Raw genomic sequence first — 18656 nt, 5'->3', positions numbered from 1 at the left:
TTGTTTGGCTGATTATGCCAATTTTTGGGAAATCAGCAAAAAAAAAAAAAAATCGATCTCTAAAATCAGCCTGGGCAGGGATCACCACATTTGGGTGATGTTTGGCATCAAAGATTATTCCTCCCACCTAATTTTTTCAAAATCAATGATTATTGAAATCAGTGATTTTCCAAAAATTATTCTTTTTTGTTATTTGGTATCATTTCCTCCATGTCAGTCGATTTTTTAGAAATCATTTTTGAGATTGTTTGGTATTGATTTTCAATAGTGATTATTTTTCATTTAAGCACTAGAACATCTTCTCGTCCCCTGCCACGTAGGATGCCATCTGATCACCCAACAAAAATCAGAATAGCATGAAAATCGGGGAATCACCATGAAGCAAAATGAAGTGTTGTTTGATTGCAATGCAAATGAGATAAAATAAGACATAAAGCAAAATAAAGTAAAACCCAAAATAAAATTAAACGAGAACTTACATTTTTTTTCATTTGCACTTCCATGCATTTGTGCTAGTACAAATTACAACAATAAAATCAATCCAGATCGAAGAACCCCCCCCCCCTTAAGTCGTATTTAAATGCGATGGAAAAATAAAAAATCCATCATGTAAAAGCCAATCATGGAAAAATCCAATGTGTAAAAATTCGTCGGTTTAAAATTGCTAAACCGTTGAGAATTTTTAAGTGAGAATGAATGTAAAAGTACATCAATTTTATCAATGTATCATTTATATCGATTATCGATAAGACTGTTCATAACAAGACCCAAACCGACTAATCCGGTCTGACCCAACCTGAGTCGGCCGATTTTTCTTCAACACTAGTCGGTTTCGGGTTACAAAAAAATATAAACCGATATGAAAACCGAAACCAAACTGGCCTGAACCGACTTAGATATATTATATATATATCTGATATATTTCAGTTTTATTATAATATATTTCAGATATTATATATATATATATATATGTATATTTTAGTTTTATTTCGGAAATATACATATTATATATAAAACTTCAGCTTTAATCCATCAAATCATTTTTAATTTTTAGACATCCAGTCTTCGCTTCTTAGACTTGAATCCTTTACCATTCACACCAAAAGAATCATTCACAAAATTGACCCAAACCGACCCAAATTGATTCAAACCGATCAAGTCAGTTTTACTTAGTATAAGGTTGGTTTCGGTTTCATTTCTAGGTAAACCGACCAGGTCAGGTCAGTTAGAAAAACGTCAATAAACCGACCCAACCTAACCCATGAATAGCCCTAAATTATTAGGGTAAAAGTCAACCAAAAAACATGATTACATGAATTTTCAATATAATTTTTACATAGAAAACAAACAGCTACAAAAGTATACCAAGTATAGAATTTTACAACGGTGTCATTGGAGAGATCTAATACACGGCGGTGGTGTTCTGTGAGTTTGCATCATGTGCGGAGGCTGTCAATTCACTCAGTTGCAGTAGCCCACACGGAGATTCTCACATTCTCCAAATTACCATCCGGATTCAAACATTGATCAATGTGAAAGGAAAGCCAGACTGATGGTCTTTCGTAGATCTAACGTATTTCTCACTTCTCACTAATAAATGTGATGAGAACAATGTTTTAAAAATCGATCCGGAGGCTGAACCACCTTTGCCTCTGAATCATGGATCACCGGTTTCACCAATGGGAAACTAGTGGAGCCAGGTCGGCCGGTTCAATCTTTTAATTGGGTTTCAGATCAGATTTTGATTGGGTTAGCTACTTAGCTCATGTCTGACTTTTCTCGTATCCTATGTTTCTCACAGGCTAGTATAACCCCGGGGAAAAATACAGATATGGCCTTCGCTAAGAACAGTGACACCGTTCATGGTCGTCGAGCAGGGTGAGGTGGGTTCGGTGCCCCTATTCAAACTAGTGGGGTCAGGTCGGGTTGGAGTGATGACCCGTTGACATCCCTGTGAATATGCAATCCAGAATTTATCCGTTTGTAACCACTTCTAAGGCAACAACAGTGTGAATCCAAGAAATGGCTCTCTTATCTTGAATGCCTAAGGTAAAATACAAAAATCTCTCCTGAAGCTTCTAACAATCATAAAAACCCCTTTTATAGTTTCATTTTAATAAATACCTCCCTTTAACTTTTGAGAAATTCAACAAAAACCTTCCTTCCGTCATTGTTCCAGATGTAAAACATTAGATTGATGCACCAGTTTTTTCCAAATATCCATTCTACCCTTTTATAAATTATTTTACATACAAAATTACTGAAATAATCCCATTTTAACTCAACAAAAAAAACATATTTCAGTAATTTTATATGTAAAATTATTGAAATGATCGTTAAAAGAGGTTTTTGTTAAGTTAAAATGGGGTTATTTCAGTAATTTTATATGTAAAACAATTTATAAAAGGATAAAATGGGCATTTGAAAAAAATTGGTGCATCAATCTTACATTTTCCATCTGGGACAGTGATGAAAGGGAGGTCTTTGTTGAGTTGATCAAAAGCTCAAGGGAGATATTTGTTAAAATGAAATTATAGGGGGGGTTTTTATTATTGTCAGAAACTTCAGGGAGATTTTTGTATTTTATCCTAAAAGAAAACAAATTAAACGTTCTGCACGTTGGAAAATAGTATAAATAACCAAAAACCTATTTAGGGAGAGTGAAAATTGAAGCAGATAACTTAATCAAAATTAGATACAACCAAAGGCGTGCACATACAATAAAGCAGACTTTGCCCCCACTTGTAACAATGTTAAGAGTGTGAAATGGATTCAGACGCTTTGTTCTTACTTCTTGGGATTCAATGATGATTCATCCCTCTATTTTACACATTTATAAAAAGACCTCTCTTACAGCAGAGAAGCGCCCAACTCAAAAAAAAAAAAAAAAAGAAAGAAAAAAGAAAATACTTGAAGATAGGAAACTGTAGGAAAGTAAGAGAAAGTGCACCTATAAGAGACGGCCAGCTCGTATTAGGTGTGAAATGTGGCCTCGTTGCCAACCCCAGATGCATACTTCTCTTTCTTCTCTTGCACCCCAAAACCCCCTAGGCAGCACTTATTAGCTCAACCAACATTTTGTACCTATCCAATGCTTTTTCTCAAATTCATGGGAGTACACAAAAGATTTCAAAAGGAAATGAAATATTCAAAGAGAAAAGCATATATAGAAGTCAAGGAGCAGGACCAAAAAACACTAAAAACATAGTTTTTGAATCTCACATGGAAATAAAACAAGCAACAGTACAGGATGCAAGACCCAATTTGTCCTTGAAGGATGAAAAACAAAGGAACTATGGGGAGAATGAAGTAAATAAGAGCCATCTTTCTTTTATGTTTTGTTACCTGCTAAAATCCTAGACATTGATGCAGATACAAGTATCTAATATGCTTGTACCATGCTTTTATGCCTATAAGAGTTTTTTTGAAGCTAAATGTCATTTCCCAAGAATTATGTTTTGCCAAATTTAACTAAACTTCTAACATGAGCAGATCCTTCATAGTATGACACTATAACTTGTTCAAACATACCATTTTACACATTTTGTTAGTATTAATGCAGTAAAGTACATCTATAAGTATCCATGCATAATTCGGTATCATATCTGATGAATGATGTATCAGGCACCAGTATGCTAGGCATGTACAGGTACACATCTATTATAGTCTCTAACCATCTTCAGCCTCCCAATGCTCAAAAGGATATTTTCATATTTGTTTTCCTGTAACTGAAGAGTATGGCTGTGAGAATCCAACAGTTTTTGCAATAGCAGAATCCTAGTAAAATGATCTACAATCTTAATTCAATTAAAAGCCCTTGAATACAAAGCGGGCAATAGCTGTAACAAGGATGATTGTTTATATACCTTACATACAATGGTATCTATACATCATATATAGCACAAATGCTTATATCAAGTTCCATACAGTCAAATAAATTAATAGCCCCATGTCACTAATCTGTCCTGCATGAATGAATGTATGCAACAGTGTTAGATAAGCATTGATGGCCACAACTAAATCCATACCTACAATACAAGACCTTCATTTTGGTCAGCCTTTCTTCCTTTCAGATATTCATGCCTGCTCTGAGCTCTGTTTGTCTAAACTGTACATTCTAGAGTAGCCCTAAGAGCCGTTTATTTCACTCCGATAACAATGAGAATTATACACTTCATTGAATTTGTAGTCCTGCTCCATCCATTTCGTCTTCCAAGGTCAGCTCTCTTCTGAGTGAGTCTGTTCTGTACATTGTTAGGAAAGACTAATTTATGATACATCTGACATATTCCATTTTCACCCAAACAAACTCTCAGTATTTTACTATCATTGTGGAAGTTGGATCTGGTTCAGCCTATTAAACCAAATTGAATGCAGAATCATGTGGAAGATATCATATCTGATTGGTCTTGGGTTCCAAAAAAAATGCTTCTGCACCATCTTCACGTTTGTTTGCATAGAAAGGTACCGTCGCAAAGGGATTGCCAAGAGGATATCCTTCAAATTCGGTATATCCTTCTCTGCAACAATCACTGAGAATACACTCCAATCTAACACTTCATTAAATGGAGGAACAAAATTATCTGCAATGATCACTGGAACACACTCATAATATATCGCCTCAACAATCCGGGGACTGTTCACCTCATAGCCCATAGGACAGATACAGAACCTGCTTGATTTCATATGTTGAATATAAGACATCTTCCTGGAAATTCTGTTTGGTAGAGGACCATAAATCCTCATATCTTCATCTTTACCTTTCCAGTACTTGAGCAGGATGGGACGGACCCTACCATGCATATTTCCAGCAAAGAAGGCAAGGATTGGGCGCTGAGAAACTCTTTTCCCACCAACTTCTCTGAGAGGTTTCCTTGGATTTCTTATGGTGGTTTCTGGCAAGGAGACGTCTCTTCCAGCAACAAAAATTCCTTCAGATAGATCAGCATTGCATAGAGCTTTTATGGTGTTTTTGCTTAATTCCTCATGCGCAGTCACAGTGTATGGACCCTGCAGAAGATTAAAACAAAGTGACAATAACAGTAAGAACATCGGTGAGATACTAGGACTTGATTAACATATATGGAGCATAAGAGAAGAGAAAGCAAATTTGCTTAAATCTCAACAATAAAACAACACTGTGATACATCTCAAAGGATAAGATGTTATAGATTATGGAACAAAGAGAGAAAACTGGAGCTTAAGAACTAGTGCCACTGTCCAAATTCAAAATAAAATTTGCTGAACAAGAAAAAAAATATGAAAATGGAAAATCCTGGGCTGACAAGTATGAGAATGCAAGTTTGAGTCTCAGTGGCCAATTTGTTCAACAAAATAATGAAGGTTAGGTTCGTATGCAGTCCACCCGTCCCAAAACCCCAGATAGCCAGGACCAACATTGGAAAATGTCCCTTAGAGCTTCATAAAATAATGCAATTCAAAGAGATAAAGGATGATGAGTAGGATCGTTTAGCACTCAATATGGGTAATCTCCCAGTTGAAAATTTGACCTGATCAAATGAGTCTATCTGGTCCATTACATATCTTGCATGTTAAGGAAAGAAATGGCATAGGGACTCAAATAATTACAACCATTCAATCAACAATTTTTAGTCTGGTAGGTCTCTTAGGCGGATCTATTTGCACCATATTCACAATTAGGCCTATGGAAGATTGTACAAACATTCTATTAATGGGTGTTGTTGGTTTTGTCAATAAAAGGTTGAAACTTTGGAACTTAGAAACATCTTATGACTTTGGTTTTAAATGAGGAAGTTCCCTTCCTGTCACTTGAAGAGTGTTTGGGATTAATGCATTTCACATATGGTCCATTTCACGAAGTTGCCACATCAGCATTTTATGGAATCAGGAATGCATCATGTTTGGAAAAATTGATTCGTGCAGAAAAGTTTTTGCAATGATTTGCCTAGAATTTTGGGATAAAGATGATCCGTGAATCACTATTTTGATGCTTCTTAAATAACCTTGGTGATCTTGAATCACTATTCTGATGTGATACATAAAAAAGTGAAAAATCTGACAACTTTTATGAGATATCATATCCTGATAGCAATAAAAAAATTAATAATAAAGTCAAAGCACTTTAAACGCCCAGTTATCATGCATCTCCACCAAAAATATTTTTTTCAAAGCAACAATGCTTAATCTGGGTGGTGCTTTCCTGATTCACAGTGAAACACATGGTTCATGAAATACATCTCTGCCAAATACCCATTTATAGTGTCTAGAAATTCTGCAGTTATTTTCACTGGAAGACATCTAAACAGAAAAATAATTTTTCAAAAACTCTGTAATAGCTTAGCAAAATAAAATAGGCTCCACTGTATATCATAAATAGGAGAAGCACAATTACCATACCCAATCATGGCAAGCAACTAAAAAATGATCTGATCCTCGTGTGTGGTTCCAGAAAGGATACTTGGCAGCTATCATGTTCACATAGTCCCTGAGAAAGATTGATAAGGGCTGCAAGCTATGCAAGCTAGGAACATAAAGTGTTGCTTCCATCTGGCGTGCACTATAAGGCAAATAGAATAAGTGGGCCTTTGATGGGTCCTTTGTGACAAATTGCCGGCTTTCCTCCATTAACTTCATAAACCATCCTTCAGAAGCATAAATGCCGAATAGATGTGGTTGGTGAAAAATTGGTCTTTTTCCGTCCTTGTAGATGTAAACTTTGAGTATGTTTTCCATTAGCTCATAGCTCCTGGAAGTTTGACAGTTCAGTGGCTTGTCAATACCACAATTTCCATTTGAGATACTAGAAAAGAATCCCGGTAATTTATTCAAATTTCATAATGACTTGTAACTTCATACTCATATAACATGAGAACTATATCAAACCTAAATATGAGTAAGCTAGCAGTTAAATCTAAGTACTGTTATGAATTATAAAAAGAAAAAGGGGGAAGGGAAACACCATACTAGGTCACACCTGATAGAAAGTACAGGCCCTATCTACCAAAGTACAGGCCCTAAAAAGTGCATATCAATGTTGAGTGAAAGATAAAGCTTTCACTTTATGTGTTGCAGTGCAATCTTCCAGGACTTTCTCTTGATTGTGAGGATCATGAAACTCTGTCAAGACCTTGTTCTAGGTTATTAAGATTATAATCACATTTTAACCTCAATAAGATAGGTGGGACTCCACTTTCTATTCATTTTTATCACACTTCAATTTTATTTGTCTTTGATAACTTGTATTCTAGCTTTCATTTACTATAATGTTACTAACCAGTAATCCTAGAATCTAAATTATGTCCTGAATTTAGTTTGGATGTTCTAACTCCATCCCCAGTTCTCATGTTCCATTCATCCAGCCACAATCCTTATTATTTTCTTTGTTTTTCCTTTCTTTTGTTTTATTTTCTTTTCAATTTTCCATCATTTAGTTCCCATCAACAACTTTAGTCGTTCAAATTCAGCAATTCTCATGAGGATATCAGACATTTTTTATGAGGTCTTTCAAGGTTAAGAAGGGCCATTACACAATGCTGGTTCCAGCTAGTCTGCACCTTGAGGTCTTTCAATGGTAAGTAGCAGTGCAACAGATCCAGAAAGAGGAAACTTTACATGTGGGCTGTCCTACTAGAAATTTAAACATGCATCAGTATTTCAACCCTAAAAATTCAGCTCTGTGTTACCAGATTCATAGGATTCTGAGACCAGACTATCTTGCCCTACATTATGACAGTATTAGTAAAATAGATATATAATTTTATGATACCAAGAGGACCTAATATCTAAAAAGAGAGTAATTCTTACAAGAAAACCATCCCTTTAGAGTAAGAAAATGAGAGTTTAGTGGGGATAAAGAAAAAACCATCAATTCTGATACAATAAAGAACTTGGAGAGAAAAGGTTCCCCAATAATATGTAAGGCACATAGAAGTTCCAAACAATTTATTGATAATAGACGGATACTGCCATAGAAGTATACTTCCAAGGTAATACTTGGCTTAATGGTATGAACTTCAATGCTATTTAAACTTTAGACACATCACAGAACAGTTTGAAACCTTTGGTAAATCAGGAAGGATGAACAAGAATTCAAAAAAAAAAAAAGATGTGGCTCAAATGCTTGATATCAGAAAAACCCAATAGACATTGGGCTAACACCACTTGTTTGGCCAACCAATTCAGTACATTGATGACCAAGAAGATATACAAGATACATCATATCCCAAAACCATCTCTCTAGTTTGTAATAAAAACAAAAATAAGAGTCGATACAGAACTACAGGTTGGGTACCATTCCTATGTCTTAACATCTATAGCCCTTCTATATATGACCATTATCATGGAAACCATATGCATACAGAAGCTGAAGATAAGCCACTGTTAGGACAGAATACCATGCCATTAACAACATGTACTCAGAATATAAATCAATTTGTAACTTTTATGAACTAAAAAGAGTGAGAAAGTCTACTACTTTTAGTCTAACAAGTACAACAACTCATATTAAGGCCAGTGGCAACAAAGAAATCATCTCTGTCATTCTGCCTATAAACATATTATGGCTCATGCAAGCAGGAAGTTAGAAGTCAATTATTGACTGCAGCACAACATTATTGCCAAGTAGAATAACTTCTCATATATGAACCAAATTATATTAAGCAAGCCTTTGATGTATCTCCCCAGCTATTAAATAAACTATGTTACATAGCGCAACTCTGTTCAATACCATATCGGTACTTTTTCAAATCATTTCTCATCAACCTAAATCATGTCCATTTTTAACCTGCAGTCCTTTGGAAGCCTTTCACAGAAACCAATGAATTCCTCCTTGCAGTTACTAATAATGGCTTCATTGCAACCAAAAAATCTATCACAATGGAGAGTCCTTTATCTCATCATCTATTAGATTGACCCATAGCTTCCTCATGCCTACCCCCACCAAAAAAAAAAAACCTCTACATGTATCTTTCTTAGCTTTGTGGCTCCTGCAAATCATCCATCCAAACAGAGAAGTCATCCTTTTAAATGTTTTGTCATCACAAAGCATCAACACAGTAGAGCATACAAGGGTTATTTCTATCTCAGAACGTTCTCCTCAAAAGACATCCTTTTTTGTTTTGGTCTATAATACTCCAAAACAACATCTTCGCTTGAACAACCCCTACATGGGAAACATTTTTCAATCTCTTCCTCCTGAAAATTTGATCGCAACAACAAAAAGGCATCATGTTTGGGCTCATCCTAGCTATTAAACTTAGATGAAACATCATCTTTATTCATTTTCAATAAGTTGCAGTAATTATGTCTGCATTAGCTTATTTGTTGAACCTTTTTCTCATGCAACAGGTAGAATCTGAATGCAGCATTTGCAGCCTAATTCCCATGGTGATGAATATAAGCACAATTGAAGTTCCTTGGAAGTTATACATTTGCTCCATCAATGAGTAGATATTTTATAGTAGCCTCATTAGATACTATATCTCTCTTGGTATATCAAGATAATAGGTAGGAGTATAAACCAAAATATTTGAGAGCTACAAAGATGGATATTAAATCATTAGCACTGCATAATAATATTTCTCCTAGAGTAGTTGTTACTACTAATAAATAGAAACTCTGTTATAGGCATTTCTATATATTCAATGCCTCTGATCTGTTGTGTGTCTTCTGTAACAGAGAGCTGGAGGCATCCAGTCACTTGTTCTTGCATTGCAATTTCAGTGCTTCAATATGGAACTATTTCCTTGCTACTCTAAATCTGAGTTGGTGTGCTCCAGGGTCAGTGAAGGACCTGCTAAAAGGATGGTCCAGGGTATGTCAAGGAAAGGGAAGCTGTGTTGGTCCTCTATCCCGGCTACAATCTTATGGACCATCTGGCTGGAAAGATATAGCAGAATTTTTTAGCAGAAACTAGGTTCAGAAGCAGTGGTGATTAATGCTGCAGTAGGTTTCTTAAAGAGTTGGTTGTCTGTTCATAATGTATTTAGAAGTGATACTTTTTCTTCTTCCTTTTTGAGGGTGGATTTTTTGGGGGGTCCATAGTGGGTAGTCTTGTACAGTTTCTCGTTGTACAAAGGACCTTGATCAGGTTTTATTTCAATATACTATACTTTGCCTTTTACAAAATGTACTTCATGGAAGAGAAACACTGTGAGTTGAACATAGTACAATAAGATATTGAAAATTTTTCATGAAATTGTTCAGTTGGAAATTTCATGAAAAGCTAATGATAGTTCTTCCCTCCATCAGAAGAAAAATTAGGCCAAAAATTAGGATGCATTATAGGAAAATGAAACTTCTGTTGAAGAGAAACAAATGAAATGCTTTCAAAAAAAAATCTCATAGAATTGAAAATAAAGTTGTCAAAATTATATGCCATATAAAAGATCCCGTCAAATACAACTTTTAGTTACTTCAGGCAAACTATACACAACTCTGCACTCTTAGGCCAAGTTACCCCTTCAAATAGTGAAAGGAAATTTTCCTTTTATTTTTTTAATTATATTAGCTATTCAGATTGCCGTATTTAACTCACAGTATAATGATTCCATTGCATTGCATATACTGAAATAATAAAAAGGTACCAACATGGGAATTTTTTAATACTTACCTTTTAAAGATTGAAATATTTCGAAACAAAGCAGCATAAAGATCAGGATCATCAGTAACTACTGGGGCGTGGTTGATCTCTTTCTTGGCATATAAAAGTGCCTCATGAGGTGGCAAAGACCATACATATTTCTATATCAAATACCAAGGAAAACAAAACAAAACAAACTAAGAAAGCTCCCAAAGTCTAACTGCAAAGAATAAATGAGAAATTCAAAATAAATCCTACCTGCCATTTAGAGGGCACTGTTTTAGGTGGAGGGGGTGCGACCTTAAACTCATCAAATGTCTCTTTCCTAACACGCTTCCTCCTCTTCCTCCTAGAACTACTTGGTAATACTTCCTTCTTATCTACCCTTCCTGGTGGTGATTGGATTAAACCAGTGGTAGAATTCAGAGAAACTAGAGAAGAAACTGAAACAGATGAAAATTGTTGAGGCCTCACCAGAGGATTAGTGTCATTAACCTGTACCATAGCAACTGAGGCGTTGTGTGATGAGACTGTTGCTGGGGGAAAGAGAAACGACATGGTCAGTAGATAAGGAAGAGTACACGATTGAAGCACAGTTCCAGCTGTTGTAACGATGGCAACAACAAAAAACAATTTTCTCCATTCGATTCTGTATATTCTACAGTGGCGTCTGAGTTGTTTCATCAGAGAAACAAAGATCACATGTAGTATGTCCTTTGTATCATCATCTAAGGATGAAAGGCAATGCTACTGGAGCATTCCAATCTTATAAACCAAATTAAAACGCAATGACGAAGCCTGAGCACATCTTTGTAAGCTTTCATTTGAAGAAACTGGACCCAGAAGTCGTGAACTGTAAACTCCTTTGAGTTCTTAACAAGGAAAATACCAAATTTCTCCCTTAGCAGAATCTCTTCGTATGATAACTTCACAACATCTGAAAAAATAAACAAAAACCTGAAAGACACAGCGCAAAAGGTAACTGCTTTCAGTCATAGTAGAGAAAAAGGAGAAATTAAGTCAACGTTAATGAACTTTTCGCCATAACTATAATCCAGGATTATAAAATAAATGGCGCAGATTAACGCAAGATTAATTTACATCAACGTCTGGTTTAAATAAACAACCAAAAAATCTAAAAGAAACATATAGAGATGCTCTTCAGTTGGATTACCAAAATTAATAGGGTATAGAGATACTATGACTACTCAATGCACAAAAACGAAACCGAATTACCTCAGACATGACCATAATAAAGAAACCATGAGAGGAATCAATTTGAATAGAGGGAGGTTTCACTTTAAACGAATTATTTTTTTTTTCTTCGCTACGAGTAAACGAATTGACAGTGCTGAGTTCTCCTTTCAATAAGAAAAATAAAGACCCTATAGAACAGAGTCTGAGCAAATTAGGAAACTAGAACAGCGTTGAACGAAACAAGTCGACACATAGAGATCGCATTAAATTCATGAAACGAAAACATCACGAAGAGCTTCCGTACCTTTTTCTATGAAGCTTGAACAGAGATGTATAAACACGATAATCAACACAATTACGTCCGAAAATCGCCGAATAAGGATAAAATGGTGCCTTTTTTCCGAAAATAAATATGTGCATGAAACAGGGAGGCGGAGAAATTATAACGACAAACGAGAAAAAACGATTTGGTGCAGACAAAATAGAGAAGAACCCATTGAATAAGAGAAGAAGAGAGAAGAAAGGAAAAAGAAGAAAGTGGAAAAAGCTTGAGCTGCCATGACATGGTTGAAAGATTGAGGGAAAGACCTGGGATGGCGATAGAGACGGCAACGATTTCGATACTTATATGGTTTTAAGTTTTAACGCTTTTGTCTCCACCTCTGCATTCGCTACACGTCCCTTCACTGGGAATGTTTGGTCCCATGGATCTAAGCTGGCCTTGGGCTCTTGGGCCTTGGCTACAATAGAACCGAACCGATTATACCGGTTTTGGTTCTAACCTTTTTTTGTCCAATTATAATTGGATCGATACCGGTTTTTGCAGTTCTGAACCGATTATATACTTTTTGTCTAAAAAGGTCATAAAAAGTTTTATTTGGGTTCGGCCGTTCTGGTTTGAGACTGGGTTTGCAACTTTGCATGGTAGTTTTATTGATTTGAGACCGGGTCCACCCCGTCCTGGCCAGACCCGACCATTGACAGCTCTATGATGATTACCCGTTTCCAGATTGCAGGAACTAGGATAATAGGACCGGCCCCGGCCTATTTTTGTGGTCTACGACCAGCCGGTTTTTATTACTAGTTGATATCTTGGTTCCTACAAGCCTGAGTCTGCTGACTACAAAATGTTGAATATAAAGTTACACATCTATAGTTGCACGTTGGGAACATCTCTTAAACTATTCATCGTCATTCTAAGGGAAGATGTTCTCAATGTGTGGCGCTCTGATGTTAAGTGCACAATGATGTGAGTATGTGACTAGCATTCTATGTTCAGCACTTCTGGACTCAGTTGCTACACCCCAATGAAATTTTTTTTACCAGTTTAGGTTTGGGCTAAAACGGCCCAAATTGTGGCCCTAATCTGAGAACAACCCCACTTCATGTAAAAATGCCAAGGATCTTAATATCCGCTTCACCCCTGGGGAGTTCGAGCGCCCCACAACGTCCCACAGCACATTTCAGCCTTGTATTAGAAACATCTGCATCTCCCAATAATAGTACAAGAAATGAGATGTGCTGTGAGACTTTGTGGGGCGCCCCTATTGGGCGCTGATATCTCCAAACAATTATTGAAATTTAAAATCCGATTTCAATGGATCAAAGCCGCATCTAATCCAAGTTAATCGGATCTTCGGAATCCTTTACCTTTAGACAGCTTAATTATATTCTTTCAGGTCAATGGAGTCATGGACCCGGCTTTATCTCTGGGTGACAGACAGATCACTGGTTCAACCATAACAGTTTCATCGATTCGTTGGCTTGACATCCAGGTCAATGGCTTCTTGACCAAAAGCAGGTATATTGTATTGCAGAAGAAACTGCGCTCAAACTATATGATTTATGACCGAAGCAGATTCCGATCTTCTCATGAACTGGGATCGGAGTCTTTTCAGACTGCTTGAATCGCATCCTGGAGGCCGAGTTCAGTCTGTGTTCGTCACTTCTTTGTCAGCGCCGGTTAGCGCAAGGATGAGGAAAAAAAGACCATGTGCAAGTGAACGAATCAATGAAGTGCACAACCATTCAAGAAGACGAGCTACAGAACGCCCCCTGGTTAGGAGCGGCAACTGGTAAGTTCGATTTAAAGTAGGAGTAAATTCCAATTGAAAGAGAGACGAGTGGAGATAAAAACTAAAATGAGAAGCTGCACATCTAAATCTTCTTCTTATTGATTTTACATTCGATTTGATTAATGCCCTGAGGCATCTTCATCTTTAACACCAGCCTAGAATAAACAGTTGATCCATCAATATGTTGCAGCTGATGGTCAAAACAACTATTATAAGATCCATGTTTACACTAATATTTCATGGTTGGAGATAATGAGCCATCATGGCATGAAACAGGAAACCAGTGGGTATTAATAGTTGTTCGTGCCATGAAATGATGATCAAGCACCCTGGGCTCGAGTTACGACCACAACAAAGAGAACAACAATAGAGAGCAAGAAGGAGGTTCTTAATTTGTCGTCAAAGAGATCCATGGTTTTCCCCCTTTCAGGAGGCTGAAACACTTCATTGACTAGCTCTGTAATCTTTTCAATTAGTTCCATAATTCTTGCTTTAGCGCTGCCCAAAATCCACCTGAGAATGCTCTCTGCCACATCAGAGCTCTGCATGCTACCATCTTCGGCTGCATAGAACATGATAAATCTAATGTGTGAAATATTATTTTTCTCCTAAGTAATCTGAAAGCTACATTTTCTCCCCTTTTAGCACTCCTGTCCTGTTTATATCTACACCCGAAAATCTGAAGTTCTACTAACAATTGCACATAACAATAAACAACTTTACATCTTTACCCTTTGTACTACTGGAACTTGGAAGCCAACAGGTTAAATATTTTGACATTCTAACTTCTAACTTTAGCTTATTTATGCACCACACTTAAGTGTAGCCTATTAAAAATTTCCCCTTTAATATCCTTATTAAGTTATTATATCTCTGCCCTATTAAAAACTTCCCCTTAAATTTCCTTGTATCTCTTCCCTATTAAAAATTTCCCATTTAATATCTTTATTATATCTCTGCCCTATTAAAAAATTCCCATTTAATATCCTTATTCTCTGCCTATAAAATAAATGCTTCTTCTTGTTTCTGTAAGATAATGGGATTAGAGTAGATCATAAATTTTTGAAGCAGTCTGAAGGTACAGAAGAATGAAGCTATGTCTATAGCAGTATTCTTCTTCATATCTCATAGGTGCTCCAATTACTCAACCCAATTAACATTTGGGTGGAATGGTCTCAGTTAACAAGGTTTTGACATGTAGGCGTTCTCAAGTATTCTCAAATTGACTCATATACCAAGTACAAGCATCAGATCTAAAGCTTCTCTTCTTTATCTAGTGTGCAATGAAAATTAAAAAGAACCTACAATGCTTTATCTTTTATGTTTTTTTTGGGGCCTCCCTTCTCAACATAGACAGACATTAGCTTCATCTTGGAACAAGATGATGTGACTGCTCTATGAGACTGAGGTGAGGATGATATTGTTATCTATGCCATCCTGGTGAACTGATAAGGTATGGCAGAGTCATGTCTTGATGTGTGAAGTTAAGGCTGATTTTGTCATCTACATCCACGGTTTTCCAGAAAAGGAAGAAAATGGAGCTTATACAGACAAAATTTAGGTCATCATCTAAGCCTTGCCCCAGGTCCGCCACATGAATCCTGTTTCACCATCATGTTCTGTTCTGTGCCATGATAGAAGTAAGATGCAGAACAAAAATAGCACCTAAAATCAACCTATCCACTGATACAACTAGAGAGTCAAGATATCCACATGATCAATGAGATATCTACAAAAAAAGAAAAAAAAAACTGTCATAGGAATAATCATGGAATCAGCTTTTTTGTGATGATGTTTATCAAAACATAAAGAAAAACAAAATTTGTTTTCCAGATTACTAACAAACCTGCAGAAAATGATTGTGTGAGCTCTCTCACCACCTCATTGTTCAGGATGGCATTCCACACAGCTTTATCAGTAGATAATGAAATAACCATTTTCTGCATTCAATCAGAGATCCTTATAAAGATACAAACATCAGAAAAAAATAGCACCTACAGAATTATATAAAACATCATCCCCAGTTTGGAATGGTAAGGTATATTTATATTTGGCTCTTCTCTACATAAATTCTTGCAAGAAATGTGAGGATAAAAATGAATTGTTTTTCTATTGTGTTTTTCAGTTACTTCCAAAATAAAGGTTAAACAAGTGGGGATTAAAAAAGAATAAAAGAAATTGCACAGAACGAGATTTCATTAACTAGGCTGCCAATCCACAATCAAAATCTCCAACCCTTTGAATGAGCAACCTATTTGAACTAACTTATTTCAACTTTACTGAAGGTTTCATTTGGAGAGGAGTTGATAAAGTCTCTAGTTGGTTGTAGCAGAGACCTGAGATCAAGTCCTGCCTAAAAAAACTAAATTTTGATGCAGTTAAAGAAATTTGAAAATTGTAAAGTGATGAATCCATTAACCAAAATCGCTGGTCTGCACCAGAAAAAAGAGATTGAAAAGTGGGAATAGGAAAGGTAAGAAAATCTTCTCCCTAAATACCTACCTGCATCAAATTATCTTAGACCAACTCTCAAGTAAACCAGACACCATGATATTTTCCTTCTGTACACCATGGAGTATACCATCCTCCAATAAATCATATATAACCATACAAGCCTAACATGAACTAAAGATTCAAGTAGATGGAAAGTCATAATTTAAATGAATAATAGTAGTGAACAATTTTCTTTTTTTTTTCTTTTCAAAAATGTGGTAGAGCCTTAGAATTACAATATCTGGCAACAATTTAATAGCTTGAGAATATAGAACTCTTAACAAGTGTACACTCTTGCTCCTATAACATAACATGAATAAGAAATTTAGAGAAATCTGAGCAAGAAAAACCAAGCAAAACATATTTATAAGATATCAAATTGATATAAGAAGAATTCTAAGTAATAGAAGGCACCTTAATAGACAGATCTGCTTCAAATAAACGAAAAGCATCATAAACTCTTTCACATTGATGAGATTGCAACATTCTTGGATTGTGAAGGTGCAGAGGAGGCTCAATCCAATCCCTATGTGACCCATGTGGAGAATCCCTGTGCAAGAAACTGGTTGGGTTTGAAATTTGAGAAGTCACATCCTTGTCAGATGTAGATGGAAATCCATGTTCAACAAGCTGAGAACACGAGGCTGGGGCAAGGACCCTACAGGAGCAAAACCATTGCAGTTGGGCTTTATGTTCTGCTTAGTGCTATTTCATGACCAAGGTTGTTGTAAGAGATGATGCCAGAACATAGGGAAACTAAAAGAAACACAGGAGGAAAGGGAAGCAGCTAGAAAAGGTCAGGTACTCACTGCCGAAGAGAAGAGATGGCATCTTGGACTTCATCCATAGACGGGACCGATCCCAGAGCATATCTACTACTGTAATAAAACCCATTTACTCTTTCGTCTTCTATCCCATCTACAGGCTCCCACTCCCACTCATCACCGTCACAGAAACAGTGAGAAGGAGAGCTAGAAGGCCAAGTGGGTGCGGTCGCAGATGTGGCCGAGACGGGAAGGTTACGTGAAGAAGCCAAGGAAGAAGACGGCAGAGAGCGGAGGTTGGAGGTGGTGGGCCTCTTGTGGGCGGTGGTGGTGGACCTTGAGACGACCTCTTGGACTCCACCCACACCAGCACCAACTACCTTTCCAACTGCTCTTAGCATCCCTCCTCCTCCCATCTCCCTATTTTTCCCAAACAAGCTCCTCCTTCTCCTCTTTCTGGGAATGTTTAATATCTTATCTCTCTCCCTCAAATCTGTATTTTTTTTTCTTCTTCGCTTTTTGGGTTTTTAAGTGGTAGGTCACAAAAATCTCTTAAATATGAAGTGCCATTCGATTCAAGGAGGAGATAGCTGATGTATGAAATTCAATTATACGCCTGCACTGATAGCCAGCATCTACTGGTGTGATGAGACCTTTTAATCGGGAAGCTAAAAGAAAACTAGAACAGTACATCTCTTACATGATGGAAGTGAATGAACGTGGGACCGGCCTGTACACACAGCAATCAGCAATGGCGTAAAGCCAGCGACCTCTTCCTTTATCTTTATCTTTCTCCTCTGAAATCCACCATAATCGAACAAGTGGCAGGCTCGTGATCCAATGCAACTTTGTTTGTTCTTGATCAGAGATGAGGAAAGGAGGCCCCCACGTAACGACGGCTGAATGGAAACTACGTCTGGCCCAACAGAGGGTGCCCCACGTGCATATCTCAGCGTGCATTTGAAACATCTCTCGAAATTATCAGCGAGAGATGTTATCAATTCACGGTTGTGATATGCTGTGGGGCGCAGATGTGAATTCGAAAATTACTTCAACTCTGCAGCTAAAAAACAGTAATATCGTTATCGTCAATCACCTCCATCACTGATAAAAAACGCTCACGTAAGCTGCGACACTCGTCCCAGCATTGGACTATTGGATAATCCTGAGGGCTGAGGCTGAGGCGATTCAATTAGGCTGTGTTTGGTTTGAAGGAAAAAATAAAAAAAAGAAGGAAAATGCAGAGCTATACAAGATTTATAAAGGTTTTTCTTTCTTTTTCTTCCTTTCCCTACCTTTTCCTTCAAGCTAAATATAGCCTTTGTGACCCCAAGAATCAATCACTTGATGACGGATGTTCCCAAGGGGTAACGTGTCCGTATTTTATTGGATTTTTCAGCATAATCCTGATACAGTGGTCGCATATGATGAGAATTTCCAAATACATGCATTAGTGGGTTTTAGTCGTATCTCAAATGGTATGTATTATTAAAGTTAATATAATAGCCTTTTCTTGGTAGAATCATGTACTAGCTTTAGAAGGAATATTAGTTAAGTGAAAGAGAT

At 36.8% G+C, this 18656-nt stretch overlaps 2 protein-coding genes and 1 long non-coding RNA gene across 7 annotated transcripts; 1 reads left to right on the top strand and 2 right to left on the bottom strand.

The window, feature by feature from the left end:
* Positions 1-2667: 2667 nt before the first annotated feature.
* Positions 2668-12348, bottom strand: LOC104602390 (Exostosin family protein). 3 transcript variants are annotated; one of them, XR_016080892.1, is made up of 6 exons: positions 12063-12348; positions 10820-11518; positions 10592-10722; positions 6379-6727; positions 4029-5010; positions 2668-3084 (listed from the first exon to the last, which is right to left on the bottom strand). XR_016080892.1 is itself a non-coding variant. In XM_088895822.1 (6 exons), the coding sequence occupies exons 2-6, from the start codon at positions 11202-11204 to the stop codon at positions 4327-4329; spliced, it is 1443 nt and encodes a 480-aa protein (XP_088751948.1). In that variant the 5' UTR covers positions 11205-11518; positions 12063-12331; the 3' UTR covers positions 3485-4326. The 3 variants fall into 3 exon arrangements, 2 of the variants coding, with proteins under 2 accessions (XP_088751948.1, XP_088751947.1); XM_088895822.1 differs by lacking the exon at positions 2668-3084 and having other exon boundaries at positions 3485-5010; positions 10820-10950; positions 11057-11518; positions 12063-12331; XM_088895821.1 differs by lacking the exon at positions 2668-3084 and having other exon boundaries at positions 3485-5010.
* Positions 12349-12492: 144 nt separating this feature from the next.
* Positions 12493-15481, top strand: LOC148804340 (uncharacterized). The gene is made up of 2 exons (XR_016080893.1): positions 12493-13833; positions 14110-15481. It is a non-coding gene; the product is annotated as an uncharacterized LOC148804340 (long non-coding RNA).
* On the bottom strand, positions 13896-17862 carry LOC104602389 (uncharacterized). Of its 3 annotated transcripts, XM_088895823.1 has the most exons (5): positions 17136-17862; positions 16917-16984; positions 16741-16811; positions 15680-15773; positions 13896-14395 (listed from the first exon to the last, which is right to left on the bottom strand). In XM_088895823.1, exons 1-5 carry the CDS (start codon positions 17504-17506, stop codon positions 14154-14156), a joined length of 846 nt encoding a protein of 281 aa, XP_088751949.1. In that variant the 5' UTR covers positions 17507-17862; the 3' UTR covers positions 13896-14153. The 3 variants fall into 3 exon arrangements, with proteins under 3 accessions (XP_088751949.1, XP_010264373.1, XP_010264372.1); XM_010266071.3 differs by having other exon boundaries at positions 13896-15562; positions 16741-16984; positions 17136-17860; XM_010266070.3 differs by having other exon boundaries at positions 16741-16984; positions 17136-17858.
* Positions 17863-18656: the final 794 nt, after the last annotated feature.

Source organism: Nelumbo nucifera, chromosome 1 (genome assembly GCF_055504915.1).
Source record: "Nelumbo nucifera cultivar China Antique chromosome 1, China Antique-T2T, whole genome shotgun sequence".
Classification (NCBI taxonomy): domain Eukaryota; kingdom Viridiplantae; phylum Streptophyta; class Magnoliopsida; order Proteales; family Nelumbonaceae; genus Nelumbo; species Nelumbo nucifera.
Note: the sequence above shows the minus strand (reverse complement) of the source record. Positions and strands in the feature narration are given on the sequence as shown.